This window comes from Azolla caroliniana, unplaced genomic scaffold (assembly GCF_043228905.1).
Source record: "Azolla caroliniana isolate FFs.n. ecotype wild unplaced genomic scaffold, voAzoCaro1.0.p SCAF_4, whole genome shotgun sequence".
NCBI lineage: Eukaryota > Viridiplantae > Streptophyta > Polypodiopsida > Salviniales > Salviniaceae > Azolla > Azolla caroliniana.
In genome coordinates this window covers 3,107,536-3,128,596 of record NW_028230439.1, presented here as the reverse complement: position 1 = coordinate 3,128,596, position 21,061 = coordinate 3,107,536, and the positions used below count along the sequence as shown (strand labels likewise).

The following is a 21,061-nucleotide window of genomic DNA, read 5'->3' as shown; positions in this document are numbered from 1 at the left end:
TCATGGCCGTTCCTTAAGGAGTCAGGAGGGGTACTGTTCTAGTGCGGAAGTAAACTTGCATGGTTTTAGCTATGGCACCCATATACAAAGGTGTGATTAGTCACAAACGTAGTATGCAATCAATCTTTACACTAATACATCGACGAGGCAAATGTTTGGCCTCGATAAAGAGAGTTACACATTGTGGCGGATTAATCACTTTTTCAAACATGGATGGAGATGCATCTTTGTCTCGTAATTCCACCCTTGCTTGTTTACCATCTTTGGCTTTAAAGTTTACACAGAAGAAAGTATTCTCTGATTGTCGTTAACAACTGTTTTCCAATGTTTTCGGATGTCAATCATGCTATCCCAAGGTGCAGTACACTAAATCACTTTTTTGAAAACGGAAGATTTTAAATGCTATTAAAGAAAAGCAAACTAATTCAAGCCGGTTCTTTCCTAAAATGCGTTGCATGTTTCTATTAATCATAATTATAAATTATGTCACTAGGAAACGTGTTGCATGTTTCTATTAATCATAATTATAAATTATGTCACGTGCTTTAGGAAATATAAAAAAAGATACAAATTTGTGGTAGAGAGTTTCAAGCTTCAGATTATATTGGGGCATTTATAAGCAAATGGCGAATGTCAAGCTTCAGATTATATTGGGGCGTTTATAAGCAAATGGCTAATGTCAATGCGTGTTAAGAAGTGCTAGATGCTTCATAGTAATAACTGTCACATTATCATTGTTCTCATGCTTTCACTCACAATCTGTGGACTGGAATTTGATAATAAGAGCAATTACATTGTCAGCGTTCTCAACAGACTATATCTGCGTGGATCAGACATGAACCCTTTCTTCTGGAAGCATTCACAATCTTTGGACCAGAACCTGGTTCGTTTGAGGAATAAACTGGTGGAGATATCAAAATCTCTATGCATCAAAACGTTGCTTGCCACTTCACTTATCGTGAGCATGCGTGGATTTGACATCATGTGACTGATACGCATCATTTTCAGCTTAAAACCTTTCTAATGTTTGAATTGGGGACATTGACGTGTACCATTTTAGAATTCATTCTTTGCCTGAGTATAAGTTCTGAGAAGCCTATACTTTGTTGAATTCATTTCTTGTCGAGTGTATTTTTGAAGAATCTCTTTCGATTCATTTCATGTCAAATCCTTGGTTTCAAGTTACATCTAATGTCGAACAGAAGAACCTGCGGAGTATATTTGGAGTCATCAATCAACATTAGGTCAAAATCTGAGCATTAGCAATGGTTGAGGATCAATCACGTCTTCTTGGTGCAGCCATAGTAAGAGGGTTGGGAAAATCTTCATCAATCACACAGATTGCATATCAGTACTACAAAATCTGTCTCCATCCATAAAAAAAATAGTTTGGACGTAATGAAGACGATGATGTTAGTTCCCATTTTCAAGATTAATACAAGTGCAACGAAAGGATGTTTGTTTGAGCCCAATATGCAGATTTGCCTTGTCTCTGGTTATGAAAAATTAGAGAGAATAGACTAGAATTGAAAATTTATGGTCCATGATGAGGCTAAATTTGACCTGTGGGACCAAATCCAACATATCTTCTTGAATGTGACTCCATCTATAAGAAGAGGGGTTACTACTGTGTAGTAAAAACTCCATGTGAAAATAATGCATTGCACATATTTGCTCACCCTTCTTGCCGACAGGAATCAACAACGGTTCGGTTTCAGCTTAACTGGTTTGTGTGTTTTCAAACTTGAATCAGCCAAACACATTAAGCCTTAATTGGTTTGGGAAATGTTTTGGCTTGAGCCACCCCAAACCGAGGTTAAACCAGTTAAGGAAGCTCAGGCCTGAACCAAGGTAGACCTAACCACCTAACTGTTTTAAAACAATTTAACGGCTTGGTTCAGGCTTGCGTCGAGCCATTGCTTATTCCTACTTCTCAATGGAAATTTGAGTATGACATTGTCATTATCATGCCCATTTAACAAGGCCCAATATTTCTCATGAATTACCTTATATGCTAATGCTACCTCAACACCTAACTTCTGAGAGAGAGTTCAAAGAAGTATTAAGGTTATTTGGGAGTCAAGGCTCATGGGGATAGTGAGATGCAATTGGATACTCTGTGGCATTTTCTTACTTACACTTGGGGTTAATATTTGCAATGCAATATTCCCAATTTTGATTCTGTGAGGGAGTTCAAAGAAGTATTAAGGTTATTTGGGAGTCAAGGCTCATGAGGATAGTGAGATGCAATTGGATACACTGGGGGTTAATATTTGCAATGCAATATTCCCAATTTTGACATTTTCACACCTTGCCACTTCATCAAAGTGCCTCTAGTAATCTATCCTCAATGATCACATACTTCATAGCATTACCTAAGAGCTGAAGAGCTCAAATAGCTCTTTTACTTCCCATCTCTTAAACCATCCGCTCTTATTATTCTTTTATCCTTTACATCCTATGTTCCAAACTTTTCATGCAATCTATGATTAGGCATATTCTTGACTTTTGTGATACACTCATATACTCTTTGCATGGCTCGTACATGAAGACCTAACACTTGTTTCTAATAGCATGATACAATGGGATGTTGACAAATTTACCTCCAATTGCGTATGTAAGATTTTTTTGGGGGGATTTTCTCAATTTCATTCCATGCAATAAGTGAGATAGTGCCACACCACGGTTCCACTCCATAAAGCAACACTTGGACAACCATAGCATTGAATAACATCAATCTCACTTCCCATCCTTGAATATCACTTTAGTTGAATTGATTCTCGAACATATAGCATTCATTCCACCTATTTGTCGATAGGAAATTAATGCCAAGATATTTAGAGCTTTGCACCACTTGTATTAGTTCTCCCTTGTATGTAAATATGGGCTAATGTCTCGGTTGTATTACCTTTATTGCTATCATTTTGGCTTTGTCCATATTAATAGTTTGCCCACTGATTTGAACAAATTTGTCCAATACATCATTAGCATATAGGAGTATAAATATGAGCTCATGCATCAAGAGTTGCGTAAGATTTAGAGCATCTTCTACTAAGGCTGGATGTTTGAGGATCAGATTAGGTTAGTAGCCTCCCCTAATCATAAATCTGTGTTTAACCACTACCCAGGTTACAAGAACAAGCCCACACTAATGTTAGGCCAAATTTTGATCTACCAACTTGTTCTGAAAGACTTGCAGCATAGCTGTCTATTGCAAGTCACTTGAAACATCTTGCATTAAGCATGTCTCAGTACTCAAAGCAAATGTAGTTGACTGTGACATGCAACAAATCTCTCTACACTTTTATTCTCTAGTGCTATGGCAAAGGTTGTACACACCTATGCAAGTTTTTCATGTGCATGCACATGGTTTTTGAGTTCCCAGTATGAATCAAGCATGAATTGCCACTTCTACTGGAATACAGAAAAAGACTTGTGTACAATAAGTGAACGCCAAACAATATAAAAAGATTAATAAAGAAAGAGAAGCAGAAGCAGAAGAATACCATACACGGTTCAGGAGGATCTCCACTTTTATAATTTTTACAAGACTGATACATGACCCTAGTTTCTTCTCAAAACTCTTTTGAGTAAAGGAAGCTAATGCAGAATGCCCTCCAAAATTACATCTCTCCAAAGGTTTCAAGTGAAACTCTTAAAACTCTCTGAAGTAGGGAAATTGTAACAGAAGCCTTTTCATCTCATTTTGACCACAAAATTTGCACAACTCCAATGGGGCAAAATTTTGTTTGTTACAAGTGACCACGATCAGTTGAATGTATAAGTTTCTATAAGTTTGCATGAATCTTCGCAGCACGAAACTATCGATGTGCTCGAACAGAACCTGAATCCAATCCACTTAGTGATGTATCTTTGAAAGTGTCATTAAATACTACTACAGATGTCTCTTTTGTCTTTAGCATGCTAATCAAAATTCCTATCATCTTTGACTTTTTAGCTGCACAAGACAAACAGTAGACTGGAAAATTTTCATTACAGAAACCAGTTTATTTTGAGGTAAGACGAAAAATCCATGAGAGAAAAAATACTTTAACAATCTTGTTATCAAAGCTATATGCATGTTCCTCAGATATAAACTGGAAACTCTTGTAACAGCCAAGAGTTTGAGCAGAGATTTGTATCTCAGGAAAATCTAGAACAGCCTAATGACATTTGAAGAGAATTCACAGTCCCCATTAAGCATCGTCTCTTATGCGTAACATATGTCTATATCCTAATATGTCCAATATAGTTGGGCACTTCAGACAAGTACAATATAACAATCAGTGCATGTATACCTCTTCTCAATCCTGGATAGAGAAATAATACTTTAAAGGGCTTCTTACTAGCATTTCATCAGCATTCATTGATGGCCAATAGCCAAATTTGACAGAGAATCATTTTGATAATGAGAGGTGCACAAAAAAATTGAGGAGCACAGTGTGAATATTCTTAATATGCATAGAATGTGCAGTCCTAATATCAAAGCACCATCTTGCTCTGTGACAGGTGTAATGGTCGTAATGTTGTATGATGGCTGTCTTAAATAGGACATTGGCTAGCTCTGTTGAGTGTTTTACCTTGTATTACAGTATCCCACTATACTAGAGAGAAACAAGAGCATGCTGTTGGAGGGTGGCAGCTCCAGCCCTGCACTCTCTTTCATATTTATTATCTTTGTACTACATTCTCTCTTTTCTCAGATTCTTCTCTCTCTAGAATCTGCAACTCTTTAAATGCCTTCTCTCTCTAGAATCTGCAATGCTTTAAATGCCTTTTCTCTCTTCTACCTTTTCCAAGATATTCCTCGTTTTTTGTACCTGTTTGGTAGTACAAGAGTCACTTAACTACCAAACAGCCATTTCACCCACATTCCCCAATTTTGTATAAATAGGCTATACCAGCCTCTTTTGTATAAGTTTTCATTTTCTTTTTTGCTACTTAAAACAAGCTCTATTCCTTGGCTGTGTCTCTACTCTTTGCAACCATTTTTTCTACTGCTGTCTAACAGCCTTCTCACAGCTTGGCTGTGCCTATTTTGTTTTAAGTCTTCCGCTGCTGCTATTAACAGCTTTTCTCACATGGTATCAGAGCAGTGAGGTCTCCATATCCTCAGCCTGATTTTTTTTTGCCAAAGAGCACACAGACCTATCTTCTTTTATCCCTCCCTCCCAACCCTACAGAGGAGGCTCTTCTGTTTTCTTTTCCCCTTATCTGAGCCTCACCTAGCATCTAGGGAGAAGTAGAAAGACCCTGAGTATCTACTTACAACTGCTGTAAATTGTCCAGCTGTAGCTCAAGAGGAGGATATCCATGGCCTCACATGCCACCATTGTTTCATCAACCATTCCCCAACTCCCCAAAGAATCCATCTTGGATGGGAACAATTACTTGGATTGGGAGCTACAAATAAAGACCTTGCTACAATACCATTGTTTATGGAATGTAGTCAATGGTAGTGACAAGAAACCACCAGTAACTTCATCCTCTTCAACCAAATCAGTTGCTGGCTCATCTAACGCTGAGATTGAAGCTTGGCTAGATAAGGATTCTCGTGCTCATGCTTTCCTCATGTTTAATATTAAACCGAGCATTGCTCGTCAATTTCAAGATAAAGATGACGAGACAGCCAATGAACTATGGACAGCCATCAAAAGGAGGTATCATCGAGCTAATCATGCTCAAATGATAGCTATTGAAAGCCAACTAGCAAATCTCAAGATTCATGACACTCCCAACATCATGGATCAAATAACGGAATTTGTCACTCTCCAAAAGGAACTAGTTTCTTTGGGAAGCAAGTCCACTGAAGTTGAGTTTGTGCATCGTCTAATGATAAAGTTGCCTGAGTCATTCTCAGCCTTTTGTGACACCATTTCTCTTCTTCCCAACACACCTGACATGAATACATTTCTTGGTATGCTACAAGATAGGGCAACAAGGAAGAAAAGTGCTCAAACTTCCAATGAGACGCTTCTACATGCGACAAGTAAAGGCAAGTGGAAGCAAAATGGTAACTCCTACAACAAACCCAATCCAAGACCGCCAAACAACCCAGCTTACAAGGAGCTCACTTGTCATTATTGTGGCTACAAAGGTCACATTCAGCCAGATTGTCGGAAAAAGAAAAGGGACAATGCTAAGAACTCTTCTTCTACCAGAAATCAACCTACACCGAAATCCAACTCGGCCCACTCAGCCAAAGAAACAGTTTTCCTTGGCATTGAGGAACATACTTCACATTTGGCTGGACCAACTACTTCAACCATCGATGAGTGGTTAGTAGATAGTGGTGCCACTTCACACATGACCTATGACAAATCCATTTTGCATGATGTGAAGCCTAGCTCTTCCCAAATCTCTATAGGAGATGCCTCAAGCATTGAGGCTTCATGTGTGGGTAATGTGGTTCTTGACAATTCTTCAAGTGAAGAACCTGTCGTTCTTCAAGATGTGCTACATGTGCCTCGCATCTCTACCAACCTACTTTCGGTTTACAAAATCACCATGCAAGGTTATGGAGTCTACTTTGATAGCTCAGTTTTGGAAGTGATTGACACCAACAGCCTACAAATTGTAGCTAGTGGCACACAAGAAGGGGGTTTATATCGCCTAAAAAGCTCCCATAGCCCCTTGGAAAACTCCAAATCTCATCTTCTTCATCTTCTTCAAGGCTCTCATGCCTTGGTGGCACAAGAAGATCCCACGTTGTGGCATGCTAGGTTTGGTCATCTCAACTATGATTCTCTTCAAAAGCTCTCCTCCTCCCAACTAGTTGAGGGTCTTCCTATTTTCAAATCTCCCAATACCCCATGTATTGCTTGTCTTCATGGCAAGCAACATCGAGAGCCTTTCCCTCATGAAGCCACTCACCGAGCAACATCTATCTTGGAGTTAGTGCACATGGATCTTTGTGGTCTCATGAAAACCACTACTCTTGGTGGTGCACGCTACTTCATGCTTATAATTGATGACTTCTCCCGCAAGGTTTGGGTTTATTTTCTTGTAGAAAAATCCCAAGCCTTCGCAAAATTTCAAGAATGGGTAGCTCTCGTGGAGAACGAGACATCGAAGAAAGTTCGAAAGATCAGGTCAGACAATGGTGGAGAGTTTATCTCCAAAGCTTTCGACCATTTCTGCTCTCAACGAGGCATTGCTCGCCAATTTTCTACACCCAATACTCCTCAACAAAATGGAGTCGTGGAAAGGAAGAACCGGACAGTCCAAGAGATGGCTCATACGATGCTATCTCAATCTGATCTTCCTCTCTCGTTTTGGGGTGAAGCTGTCAACACAGCAGTCTACATCATCAACTGCTGCCCAACAAAAGCAGTTGCTAGAATGACGCCTGAAGAAGCATTTACAGGTGTAAAGCCCTCAGTATCTCATTTTAAAGTCTTTGGTTGTGATGCTTATGTTCACATTTCAGATCATAAAAGGACGAAATTTGAGTCCAAAACCAAGAAATGCAAATTTCTTGGTTACAGCACACAATCTAAAGCATACAGGTTATGGGATTTAGAGTCAAAGTCCCTAGTCATATCTAGGGATGTTCATTTTGTGGAGTCTCAGCCGGATGACTCTAGGATTTTACCTGAGTTCATGGTTGAAATCCAAGCTCCTCCGGAATCTCCTATTTTAGATGAAGATGTCTCATCTTCAAGCCTCCCATCTCCTCCTACTCAATCTCTAACTTCGCCAACAATTCAAACCTCTCCCTCAACTCCACTTGTTTCCACTCCCTCTACAAACCAGCTTCCACCACTTCCCAAGTGGCTTCAAGCCACCATTCGTGATTCTCATCTCTCCGATGCTGAACTTCATGAGTATACATCTAGTTCTCGAACACGTAAGTCACAACGGCCTCTTCACTCATGCAACTTTGCCTTATTGTGCACTGTTGTGCAATCAAAAGAACCCACAACAGCAAAAGAGGCCCTTGTTCTTCCAAAGTGGAAAGCAGCAATGGAAGTTGAACTTGATTCCATTGAGCGGAATCATACATGGGAGCTGGTCCCACGGCCTCCACATCGACAAGTCATTGGATTGAAATGGATTTTCAAGACCAAATACCATGCTGATGGTACTTTGGATAAGCACAAGGCACGTTTAGTGGCAAAAGGCTACTCACAAGTTGAAGGAGTGGATTATGAGGAAACTTTTGCTCCAACAGCAAGGTACACATCTATTCGATGTGCGCTTGCACTTGCTGCTCACAACAAATGGGCCATTTTTCAAATGGATGTCAAGTCAGCCTTCCTTAACGGTGACTTGAAAGAGGAGGTTTATGTTGAACAGCCTCCAGGTTTAGAGATTTTAGAGCAGAAAAACATGGTCTACAAGTTACACAAAGCCTTGTATGGCTTAAAGCAAGCTCCCAAAGCTTGGCATGACAAAATTGATAGCTTCTTTCTTTCTCTTGGGTTTCAAAACTGTAATGCTGACAGCAATCTCTATGTTTTTTCCCAAGATAATTTGCTTTGCTTGATCATATTATATGTTGACGACCTTCTAATTACAGGGTCCCTTGCATCTAAAATCGAGGAGGTCCGCGCTGACCTCAAAACAACCTTTGAAATGACTGATCTAGGACTTCTCCATTATTTCATAGGTATGGAGGTCTATCAATCACATGGTGGTATCTTTCTCAGCCAACATAGGTATCTCAGGCAACTCCTTGAGACCTATAGCATGACAAATTGCAAGCCACTCTCCTGTCCAATGGATCCAAACTCAAAGCTATCTCGTGAAGACGATTCTCCCATATTTGAGGATATCACGAAATATAGGAGATTACTCGGGTCCCTTCTTCACTTAACTTATACCAGGCCTGATTTGTCCTATAGCGTGAGTATTCTCAGCCAATTCTCAACTGCTCCAAGACAAAGTCATTGGCAAGCAGCTATTCGAGTTCTTCGGTATTTGGCCAACACACTCGACTATGGTCTATCTTTTAGAGGCGGCATTGAGCTTGTTGGCTACTCAGATGCTGATTGGGCAGGTGATATTGATTCTAGAAGGTCCACATCTGGCTATTGTTTTATGTTAGGTTCAGGCTTGATTTCTTGGAAATCGAAGAAGCAAAACTCAGTTTCTACTTCATCGACGGAAGCTGAATATCGCGCCTACTTGGATACTTGCTGTGAGTTGCTATGGTTGATGCAATTGTTTTCTCACATTGGTGTTTTGCAAACCTCTCCTATTGCAGTTTTCACCGACAGCCAAAGTGCACGTGCCTTGGCACATAGCTCAGCATTTCATGGTAGAACAAAACACATCGAAGTGCACTACCATTTTGTTCGTGACTTAGTGAAATCACAAGTCATCAACTTGGCATATTGCCCTACTCAAGAAAATGTGGCTGATTTATTTACTAAGCCACTTCCAAGGCAAGCCATTGATCAGCTCCTTGATCGACTCAATGTTGGACTGCCATTCTGGAGCTGAGAGGAGGTGTTGGAGGGTGGCAGCTCCAGCCCTGCACTCTCTTTCATATTTATTATCTTTGTACTACATTCTCTCTTTTCTCAGATTCTTCTCTCTCTAGAATCTGCAACTCTTTAAATGCCTTCTCTCTCTAGAATCTGCAATGCTTTAAATGCCTTTTCTCTCTTCTACCTTTTCCAAGATATTCCTAGTTTTTTGTACCTGTTTGGTAGTACAAGAGTCACTTAACTACCAAACAGCCATTTCACCCACATTCCCCAATTTTGTATAAATAGGCTATACCAGCCTCTTTTGTATAAGTTTTCATTTTCTTTTTTGCTACTTAAAACAAGCTCTATTCCTTGGCTGTGTCTCTACTCTTTGCAACCATTTTTTCTACTGCTGTCTAACAGCCTTCTCACAGCTTGGCTGTGCCTATTTTGTTTTAAGTCTTCCGCTGCTGCTATTAACAGCTTTTCTCACACATGCACATACAGAGATCATTAATAAATATGAACTTCACCTGCTTAAGAACATCAATCTCAAAAAATGTGCGATTTGTGGCCTGTATTGAAATTCCTTCATTATCCAAAGGAAGGCGCATATGCAAAAATTAACCGACAAAGCAAGATTACAACAGGGACAACAAGGACGTAAACAAACTCCATGACAAACTTCCCAATTGATAACCTCACCAGTCAAATGGACTAACTCCTGGTGTTAGTGCATCGTTTCAAATCTTCAAGTTCCTTTCTCTGTTTCTGGGAACAAAAAATTCAAAGGCAAGTAAGTCAGATTTACCCCATCATAAGCTGAGGGCACATAATGCAGACATTCAATTGAAAGAAGCTGAGCACCCTGAACAATTCGTTTTGGCATGTCTGCATAATTTCTTGGAGATGTCTCCATTCCATTGCCATTTCATATTCAATTGTGTTTGGCTGCGAACAGTGAGAAGTGGAAAGTGCCTTCCTCTGCAACAGTTAACCGTCACATTAAACTTCAAACTTGTTCTATTTCCAATTTATAAGTCAGTACTACCAGCATACAATTCCAAATAATTGCTTATATAAAAAGGTCATTATTTGAGGAGTTTAAATGGATGGTGATGAGAGTAAAAATCTCCAGAAAAAGAGATATACATAGTCTTCATTTTGACTGCTTCTGTTCAGCTTTAGTTTATCCAATGGTAGATGACCTGGAAACCCCATTAATTTTGCAGGTTCCTTGACTTTGTAAGCAATAATTGATCTGTTCATGGGCATGAATATGAGAAATTTCATGAATATTTTGAAAAATACCTAAATGAAGCACAACACAGAATTCAGAAATAATTTTACCTCATATGATCTGTCATCACTAGACATTTTTCCTCCATCTCTTCTAAAGCAGCCTCTGCAAATGATTTCGTTTTAAATATTGCCAATGCTTGACCTGCAGATCATAAGACATAATAGGCTATTGATTTTAGTTCAGTAATTGTACCATTCTTTTTAACTTAGAACAGCAACAATGCAATAATATTACCGTATGGGAAATGCTTTTCATGAGGTAGAACTTGAGCATCAATGATTCCTTGGAAAACACTTTTCAACATTTCCTGCAAGAACAAAATATTGCAAGATCATATTCCCAAATCTTCACTATATCTTCAACATATGTTTTTGTCTGCATAGTACATACATTTGATGTCTGGAGAAAATATATATATGCAAAAAAGAGACAAATAACAAATATTTTTTTTAAACAAAACGGGCTAAATGCCTCTAACATGCCATAGACAATCAACATTGTGCATGTGGTTATATGTTTGAGAACTCATTCTAGTGCTTCAGTGTAGACTTATTAATGACTCTTGACTGTAGGCATTACAACCTACGGTGAACGGGGGCATTGCATACGGAAAGAAAGATATATAAAGCTTATTATCCTCTTTGTCATTCCTCACCATGCTTCCAACTTTACTTTTATGTTTAGTAAAATATCGTGTTAATAGCACAACATTTTGATTGTACTAATGATATCTTTTGTAAGCGTTGGCCATCGAATGGGGGATATGTATTTCGGATAAACAGGACAGATATGCCCAACAATATAAATTGCAAGATATATAGACTATAGATTATAAATATTAGAGGAGTATTTTGAGAATATGAAGAAAAATTAACTATTTAGAGTAGCATGTTAAAATTGGAGCATAAGATCATGGAACATATATAAGCAGAAATAAAGAGTCAATTAATATGAGTGGCTCATCAATGTAGCCTCTCCCTCCTATTTAAACCTTAGTTTTAGTGTTAGAAGGGGGCTCCCTCCTTTTTAGAGTATGTATTAGTCATTAACTTAAGCAAACCCAAGTGCCAAGCTTAGTATTGGAGGGAAGAAAATCATCTTCTATTCTCCCTTTTGTATCTATCTACTCTATTGATAAAAAATTTAACTATTTAATTATATGCTCATTTTCTATTGTTATTAGTAACCTTATAGCGTGGGTGTGAGCACATTGAAGGCTTTGATTAGTACATGTTTGTCGGCCGGAGTGGCACCACAGTCTCCATGCCCCTATTACAACCCATAAAGAAGAATAACGGATATCATTATATATTGAAAACAAGGTATGTGAAACTCATCACCCCCATATATATTCCTCATCGCCATGCTTATCACTTTAGTTCCACGCTATGTTGGGTTCACAGTCTTACGGCTTTTGGATTGTGATATTAACGTGTATTTTTATACAGAACTGCATCCAAAATACATGGGTAGTTAAGGGAGCATCATTGTATATGGCAAGCAAGGTATGTTAAACTCATTGTTTTGACGCTATGTTGGGTTCACACTCTTACAACTTTTGGATTGTTATATTAACGTGTATTTTAATACAGAACTGCATCCAAAATACATGGATAGTTAAGAGAGTGTCATTATATATGGCGAGCAAGGTACATTAAACTCATTGTGACCTTGATTGCTCACCATAATCTCAACTTTAGTTTCATGTTTTGTTCTTAGTAGACAGTTGACTGTGTTAACAGTGTGTCCCATAACTCTTCATGTGACACCATTATATGTTTCACTCTCTTCTCCTTACATTGAACAAGGCAAACAAAGATGCTGAGTTTTCACTTACTCGTACATCTGCTGAAGTCAGTTGTGGATCAAAGTTTTGGAGGAGCAAGACTTTTCCAAATCGGATACCTTGTTCCAACCTATCCTCCCATTGCTGCAAAAAGACATATTGTTCATATACAAATATGTACATCAGTTTGAGAATCATACCAGAAAAACAGTGTATTCTTCTTTCTCCCATACTTACCAAATCCTTGAGAATTTCCCGCTTCTCCTGTAACCAATCAATTTTTTGTAAGATATAGCTCCAAATGTAGATGAGATGCATATGCATACCTGAAAATGCATATAATATATTAAAGTATATTTGGATGTGGGTAACACTGTTGATGTTTCTATAAGCCATTATCGATGTCGAATATAATATGAATAATACTTACAAATTTCTTAGCTGGCTCACTTGTTGGAATACTCTTTATCGCCTGCAAATCTGTGTTAGGTTTTACCTTCTTTTCTTGTGTCTCCCCAGGAGATTGCCCTCTCACCTTGTCAAGTTTTATCTGTTCTACGTTTTCATTAGATCGAAAATCTTCTATTATTCTGGCAGGTCTTGAGATGTCACTCACCTTCGTAAGTTGTTTTTTATCTGCATCACTAACTTTGGGCTGAGGTATATTATCTATGCCCTCCTCATTCATTGATTGACTTTCTACCTTCGTAATCTCATATTTGTCAATAACTAAGTTTATGCCACCTGGTAAGGTATCCTTGCTCAATGAAACATCCTCCTGAACGGAACCAGAACCCTTATTTTCAGATGGCTGTTTCCTCATTGGTACATCAGTCTTGCCTGTTTTGTGCAAAGTTGAATCTTTCTCTTTTTTTTGAATAATGTCACTGACTTTTGCTAGTGTTTCAGAAGGAGCAAAAGAAACAGTTGGTTTCTTAGCGTTCAGCTGATATTTCTTTGAATCTGGTTGCGGGTCCATTTCTCTTCCTTGTATATCAGGTACTTCAGAATCTCTTGGCCTTTTTCTCGAATCCAAGTGAATGGTTTTTCTTGGAATAAACTCATTCTGTGTTTTTGCCATTGCTTTTGGCACTCCACCTGATGCATCGATGCTGGTGACCCATTCCTGTTTATTATAAACAACTAAAACACAGAGAACTAGTTTATAATAAAGCATTTTCAGACATCCTATGTATCTTTAATCATGTCATTATTTAGGCCTACCATGACAACCAAGCTTATTAACTACTTTGTGTATCGGAGTAAAGTGCTGAAGATCAACGTTATAAATTTGTGAGAAAAAATAATCTGCATTTTTAAGGTCTTCAGGTGATGGCTGCTTGTTTCGAACATCTTCACTTGTGCACAAGATAGTGCACTTACCACAGATGACCTCCTGAAAGAAAATCAAGAAAAAAATGGGAGATAATCAACACTCCTACTGAAAAATTTCAGATAATAAACTTAGGCATTGAGCACATTATCCTAACAAAAAAAACAAATGTCTACACATTGCTCAAAAAGCGCACGCACAATAGAAACTTCGAACTGATAAAGTTTGGACATGGCACTGTATGAGATTTCAACAGACTGCAATGCAAGAAGCACTATGCACAATGAATGCTAACCAATGTATGAAAAAAAAAAATATGGATGATGTCTACAAATGCTTGATATGCACAAGGACAATTTGATGTATGCAGAAGGTCTATAAATCCTCGGAATCAAGCATATATTCAATCAAATTAGATCATGTTTGTTGAATTTATGCAAAATATACAAACTTTGAAGAAATTAATATATATTTTTGTTCAGATTACCAATTCATTCTCGTTGGTGACTCCTTTTCCTTTGCCAAAAGCAAGAAACACTTCTTTTGGGTTACCATCTGGCTTTGCTTTCAATTCTTTATTCTTGAAGAACCACCGAATCAATACTTTCCTTTCTCCACTCGATTTGTCCTCCCAAAGCTTAACGATCTTGCCAATGTAAGGCTCCTCGGTGTCATTGTACACCTCCACGTTGTCATAAAGCTTGTATTCTACACCTTCACTGAAGAAGGAAGAGTAAAGCTTCAAAGAAGTGGAATCTTCCTTTAAGTTTCCCCATTGTATGTCTGCTTCGTCACCCATGGCTGGAATGACCGTGTCATCAAGAAACTCCTGGAAATAGTATACATAAAAATCCCAGAATTTGATGTTTGGTTGAGCCAAAAGGAAACGGAAGCTCTTGCAGAGCATAGAAAGATAAAGATGGAGGCTTATGGAATAGAGAAACAGCAAAGAAAACAAAAAGCTCATGAAATATAGCATAGAAAAAACATTGAAGGGGAGACTGGAAAAGCAAACAGAAATGGTGAATCATCAAGAATCGCCTGAAAGAATCCAGAACATTAGGTAAGGTTTACCCGCAGAGAAATTAAATTGAAACGGGAAGCTCCTGCAAACGACGGAAACACGACGGAACGGGGGAAGTAATAGAGGGAAAAAAGAAACGGAAACAAAAATTGGAGACTTGCCGTTTTGTGAGAAGTCGAGGACGACGACAGAGGAGCTGAGCTTCTGCTGTCGACCTCCTTCCCGTCAGAATTAGGGTTTCTGATGTTATCGTACTTCCTTCTTCGTTAGGGTTTTTCCTTCTTCTTCGTCTTCTTCTTGGGCTGTTAACATGTGCAAACTAATAATTAATGCTAATAACACACTGGTTATTATTATCATCATCATCATTAGTAGTAGTGGTATTATGATTAATCTTGTCATTATTATCATCATCATCATCATTATGATCATTATTAGTATTATTATCGTGATCATTATTAGTATTATTATCATCATCATTGTTATTAGTATTATTATCATCGTCATTACGGTTATTATTATTATTTATTATAGAGCTCCTTTCAAGTCCTCTCAGTGCCTTGGAGAGAATGCTTTGGTGGTTTGCCGATTCGGATCCCGTTTGCAAGAGTAAGTCATGAGGAAAAAACACTGAAAGCCTCATCCAAAAAAAAACCAATAGGTCTTTGGTAAGGTCGCGTTCCATTCACAGTCGAGAAGCTCAACCATCGGATAAGGTACCCTTTTCCTGACCATTGTCATTACACCTTTACTTTTAATGAGTGTCATAATGTTGCATGTTAAGTATGCGAGGCATGCATCAATGTATTGTCTTGTTACAAGGTATAGATTTGTCAGTCGGCATTCCTAAGAGCAAGAGTTTTTGAGCAGATCAATGTAATTTTACCTGAATTACGTGATCTTTGGCTTGTCAAAAGAAGGTGTATATTGTCATTGTGGCATCTTGTGTTCTTGTGTTGCTTATCATTAGTATGTAATCATAATGTTTGATATCATGGCCATTTCTATGATACGTGCATGTGCTGAAAAAAATAGTAAGAGACCTTATGGACAAGCTGGCTTTCGAAAACACCATGTCCCCATTGATCACCTTATCACCCTTTGAGTATTAATGGAGGAAAGTTACCTTAGAGGTAAAGGTTTATATTGTTGCTTTGTAGACTTTAAGAAAGCTTTTGATATGTTACATCATGACCATCTTTGGAGGTGAATGGAAGAACTGTAGGTGCTAAGTGAATATATGCTTGCAATCTCCTGAATAATATATGAGAAGGTTATATGTTGTGTGCGTATGATATCTCTCCTCATTGTTAAAAAATACGATAATATATCTCCCTTTCTCATGCATGATGTCCTTAACTAGTATGTGCGCTTCAATTTTAATCATCTCTTGTGTTAACAATTGAGGTGATGGTGACATTATGCCTTCTATGGGATGCCTGCACCTCATCCATGCATTACATGGTAACAATTCCTATCACATTACCATAAGATTGTTTATTAAATATCCATCCTTTATGTGGCAATTCAGTTTCACCACGACCACACGTGTTTAGCGACCAACCTTAACATGTGGCTAGTTGTATTAAAACCAAATTTAACATATTGAGATAACAAGCTTAACCACACAGTTTGAATAAGAGTTGCCTATGCATGTATTTGTTAAAGTCTAGCATTTATTTAATGAATCAAAGATGCCTTTGCATTAATTGAAGTGGTGCCAAAAAATGACACAATACATTTTGCTTTCTATGTATGGTCTTGTTTGCTTATTCTTTTCAATTAACTCTTAAATATTAGTCCAATACCAAAGTCACACAAGTGTGCCAAAGTGATATATTACCGAAAGGCTCATTGTTATTAAGATACTTGGGTTTCGTTTGATTATTCATTTTGTGGTTCACTCGGTGAATCAAGTGCCCCGATTTCAGGTCATCCAAACATCCAAGCCATGATGGGGAGTCCAAGCGAAAGAGGTATCATAGTTGACTAGCGTAGACTATTGGGAAACAGTTAGAAGTAAAGCTATGAAATGTTGATTCAATCAAACCAACTAAAATACATTCCAAACATTGGACCTTCTTAAAGACTTGAAGAGCCATGTATAATAGATAATAAAATTGGAATGAGGTAATAACAAACCTATCCCTAAGCAAGAACGAAGACAAGGGTTGGTTAATAAGCTAATAAGCCTAACAATACTAGGGTTGCTCGACAAAGTAGAATGCAATTCACATCCACCATTTTGATTATTTACATTTCTCTTCATCATGTTAATCTATACTTAATCAAGGTAGGAATTACACACTAATTGAGAGAGATAGTTCATCAAGTTTTATTGGAGAAATGAAAACATATACTTTCAAGCTTCTAAAAAGACTGCATGAGGTTCGCATGGTTGAAAACTCTAGCATTCCTTAATGCACAATAATCCTAACAATCTTGAAGATGGATTAATGCACTGAGACTAAGAACCAACACTTGGCAAACTCAAAAAGGTGTTGCTTCCATCTATCATCTCCCAAAATATAGAGGCACTTAGCAAAATATAGCATTTGACATCTCCCAGCTTTGTTGAAACAAGCCTATTATCATAGAACATGCAAAGCAATAAAAGAATTGTTCTGTCTTGGATGATCTCCAACATAAGAATATTATCCATCTTGATGTCTAATGTACAATCAAACACCCAATTCCCTTCGAATTTCAAGAAAGGAAGGGAACCGTAAAGAACGGTCATTTGTATAGTTTGAACTTGTTTGACATTATAATTATCTCACATTTTTTATATTGCTCATTAAATCGATCACTTGTCCTAGGGAGGTTTCCTTGTTGTAGATCTCCAATACTCAAATTCCACATGAAAATTCATCGAAAATGATGAAATACAAAACCTCAGCCAAAAACAATCGTCACTTGCAAAGTTTCAATTTTTTAAAATGCTGAGCAACCTCAGATTTTGGATATGGCTTAGTTGCCAAACATGTTGGAAAGTTTTCTGGTTGCTCTATCCATAATTTATAAGAAATGTTATTTTCCCGAAGCTTCTCTGCAAGGTTCACAAGCTGTGTTTCTCCTTTCACTTCCAGAGTAACCTGGTCCATGCGTAGTTTCGCTCTCTCTATCGCTCTCTCATCAAATATATTGTTTATACAATAGAAAAGGAAAACAAAAGTTACACTCACATGATCAACACTGTTCTCTATGAACCATCAAGAAAACAAAGAAAAATCACTAGGAAATGGGCTGTGCTCTTATGTGATGAATCCAAGGTTCCTCCCTTGCACAAACACCCATTGAAAAAGAGAAAGAAATTGTTGCTAAAAATGCCCAAACTGCTGGTAAGTATGATCATATATGCCTGAGCTATTGGGATACAAGAAACCTGTGAATAATATCTTCTGAGTATACCCCACAGAAAAAGTGCATATCATTTGACATTTGTCACTTTTGTGAAGCAACTGCCATTGATAAACCACCAACGATAACCCGCCAAATGAACACTTTTGTCCTAAAAGGGAACCGGAGTGCCACTCATGAGCTGCTATCAAAAATATCTCACTACCGAGCCACTATCTTCCCAGTTTTCTATTCTCGTGACACCTTTGCAAGCAATCGAGCATTAACAACATATGAGCCTACGATAAACATCATTTGTTTTAACCTCAGACCAAGATTCTCGATCTACAAAAAAAATCTAACCAATGTTGGCCTGAATTAATGTCTCACATAAGGACCATTTAAAAAGTTCAATTCCCTCTGATTGACAACCAGTCGCATACAACTACCTCAAAGGAAAGGACTGTAATAAAGCACTGTTTCTCCATTTGATACTCCTTTAGATTAAAAAGATTCTTTAGATACTCCGTTCCATCCCATCTAAGAGGATACGCCATCCTACAAGCCACAACGTAACTACCAGGAAGTGACCATTTGATGAGTCATGCTAGACCCTTAATCACTATTAACTACGTGCCACCAAGATAGAAATGATAGTTCTGCCATGTGAGATCCCTTTCTTTTCAACAACGAAAACCAAGATTTTATTGCATGGTTGAGTGCCCACGCATAGTTTGCAGCAACAAATGACATATTGCCACCATATATGATATGTCTATGTAGCTTTCTTGACTCCATTGTCTACATAGCAGTACCACATACCAACCTTAATCATATGAAGGTACATCATCGATCTTAAAATGTGCAGGCAAGAATTTGGTATAGTCTTGGAGCTTGAAAATATAGTTCCACAAGAATCATAGTCAGAAACAATCTTGGATCTCCAAGCAAAAGTAGCTCGTCACTCCATCATTAATAAATGTATGGTTCAGTGAAAAGTCAATCCCACTTAAGGATCAACTTAAAAATCCATCTAACATATCGGACAATTAGAGCTCCAGAGTTAGCAAGGATCTTTTTTCAAGCTTTCTATCTCAGTTTGCTTATATCATATATGATCTACGAGTGAGTTATCATGATACCAGATTCACAAGTGCATTTTAGAGTCCAGAATTTAAAAAACTTGACAAAGCCCTGAGTCATTGTTCAAGTGATTATTCTCAACAGTGCAATTAGACAGAGTTATGCCAATTTTGGATAATATGCTTTGAATCTACGTGAATAAAATGCAAATGTAGTAGATTGAGTATTTCTCCATTCTTGAACTTGCTTTCGACAGATTCAATGATGCTGCAATAGGTTGTGATTTATTCATGGTTATGGATGAACTTTGGCCCTATTGCTGTTACAGTGCTCAATGCAAGCTACAAAATCATTCATGTATCTTTGTGTGCCCTCACGTATGGCTAGATATAATATACAAAGATAATTTGAAACCTACGTACTCTTGATGGATGTAAAGAATATGGAACAAGAAAACTCCAAACTCAAATGAATATGGCCATGTAAAGCAATGAAAAGCTACCTTACTTACAATACTCATGGAATAGATCATGGGCAAAGCTAATGAATTTAAAAAAAGAACCAAAACGCAAAAGCAAGTCTCAACCAACAACAATTGATGAAAGCCTAGCTTACTTGCATTCTCATTAATGAGAATGTAGGCACCTTTGATGCATGAAAACGATAAAAATAAAATGGAAAAAGGATGAAAATATTCCAACACACTTTAATATATTATATAAGCATTAAATATGGACATAAGCTGGACGATTTAAAGTATTCATGGAATGCATGATGGACTAACTAAATGAAAAAATATATTTTTTGATGGAATTCAAAAAACCCCAAACACACACAGAAGGCCTAGGTCTGATACTAAATCCTAACACATTATATCCTAATACATTATACAAAGACCATATAAACCTGGAGAAAATGATGAATTACTTACAGTTGTCATGGAATCGAGTTTGTCGCAATACTGGATTGTGTCAGGGTGGTCTCTGAAGATCCATACAGCAGCAACCGCAGCATGGCAAGCTTGGGCAAGAACGCTTCCAAGAGGCCATTTCAGAGAATCAACTAGATCTTTCCTTATTACCACATATTGAGCTATGGCATCATCACCTGCCTTCCTGCTAGTTCCATCCTCTTCTGCAATGTTTCCAGCCGGCCCTTGATTCATACTCAGAGCTCTGCAACCTCTCCTAGCTGTCTGGAAGACAGGAAAACCACAGTTTTGGTTTGTATGTAGTAGTACCCTAGAAGAGGAGGCAGGGGAGCTTATAGCTCCATACAAAAACAACATCCTCATTTTCTTCACAAAACCTTCTTTCTCTTCAAAACTGTACACACTTTGAAGCCCAAAGGAGAAAAGAAAAAGGCTTCACATGTTCAATTGTGGACACATGTTAAAACTGATAATTGGGTACTTCACTTCCGGAGACCTGAGTATCGCCCGAATGTCGTGCTTTTTTGTACCAGGTTCTCTTATGAGCTTTCATCTGTTATGCTTCCTTTTTATCACGTGATAGATTTCCCTTACAATGATTACCTTGTATCTGTATGTTCTAAGAGAGCTTTCATATGTTATGCTTCTTTGTGATCACGCGATAGATTTCCCTTACGACGATTAGCTTGTATCTTTATGCTCTAAGAGAGCTTTCATCTGTTATGCTTCTTTGTGATCACGCGATAGATTTCCCTTACAACGATTAGCTTGTATCTTTATGCTCTAAGAGAGCTTTCATCTGTTATACTTCTCTGTGATCATGCGATAGATTTCCCTTACAATGAT

General features: G+C 37.9%; 2 protein-coding genes across 5 annotated transcripts; both read right to left on the bottom strand.

Moving 5' to 3' along the window:
- Window positions 1-3,447: 3,447 nt before the first annotated feature.
- On the bottom strand, window positions 3,448-15,158 carry LOC147864819 (protein ANTI-SILENCING 1-like). 4 transcript variants are annotated; one of them, XM_087318988.1, is made up of 13 exons: window positions 15,024-15,158; window positions 14,326-14,667; window positions 13,730-13,901; window positions 12,936-13,648; window positions 12,743-12,769; window positions 12,557-12,649; window positions 10,954-11,026; window positions 10,767-10,860; window positions 10,569-10,677; window positions 10,284-10,400; window positions 10,117-10,187; window positions 9,950-10,005; window positions 3,448-3,844 (listed from the first exon to the last, which is right to left on the bottom strand). In XM_087318988.1, exons 2-11 carry the CDS (start codon window positions 14,635-14,637, stop codon window positions 10,134-10,136), a joined length of 1,764 nt encoding a protein of 587 aa, XP_087175114.1. In that variant the 5' UTR covers window positions 14,638-14,667; window positions 15,024-15,158; the 3' UTR covers window positions 3,448-3,844; window positions 9,950-10,005; window positions 10,117-10,133. The 4 variants fall into 4 exon arrangements, with proteins under 4 accessions (XP_087175114.1, XP_087175112.1, XP_087175115.1 ...); XM_087318986.1 differs by having other exon boundaries at window positions 10,122-10,187; XM_087318989.1 differs by having other exon boundaries at window positions 10,122-10,187; window positions 12,563-12,649.
- A 2,315-nt stretch (window positions 15,159-17,473) lies between these two features.
- Window positions 17,474-20,634, bottom strand: LOC147864818 (Peptidyl-tRNA hydrolase II (PTH2) family protein). The gene is made up of 2 exons (XM_087318985.1): window positions 20,216-20,634; window positions 17,474-17,957 (listed from the first exon to the last, which is right to left on the bottom strand). The coding sequence occupies exons 1-2, from the start codon at window positions 20,576-20,578 to the stop codon at window positions 17,775-17,777; spliced, it is 546 nt and encodes a 181-aa protein (XP_087175111.1). The 5' UTR covers window positions 20,579-20,634; the 3' UTR covers window positions 17,474-17,774.
- Between the last annotated feature and the right edge of the window lie 427 nt (window positions 20,635-21,061).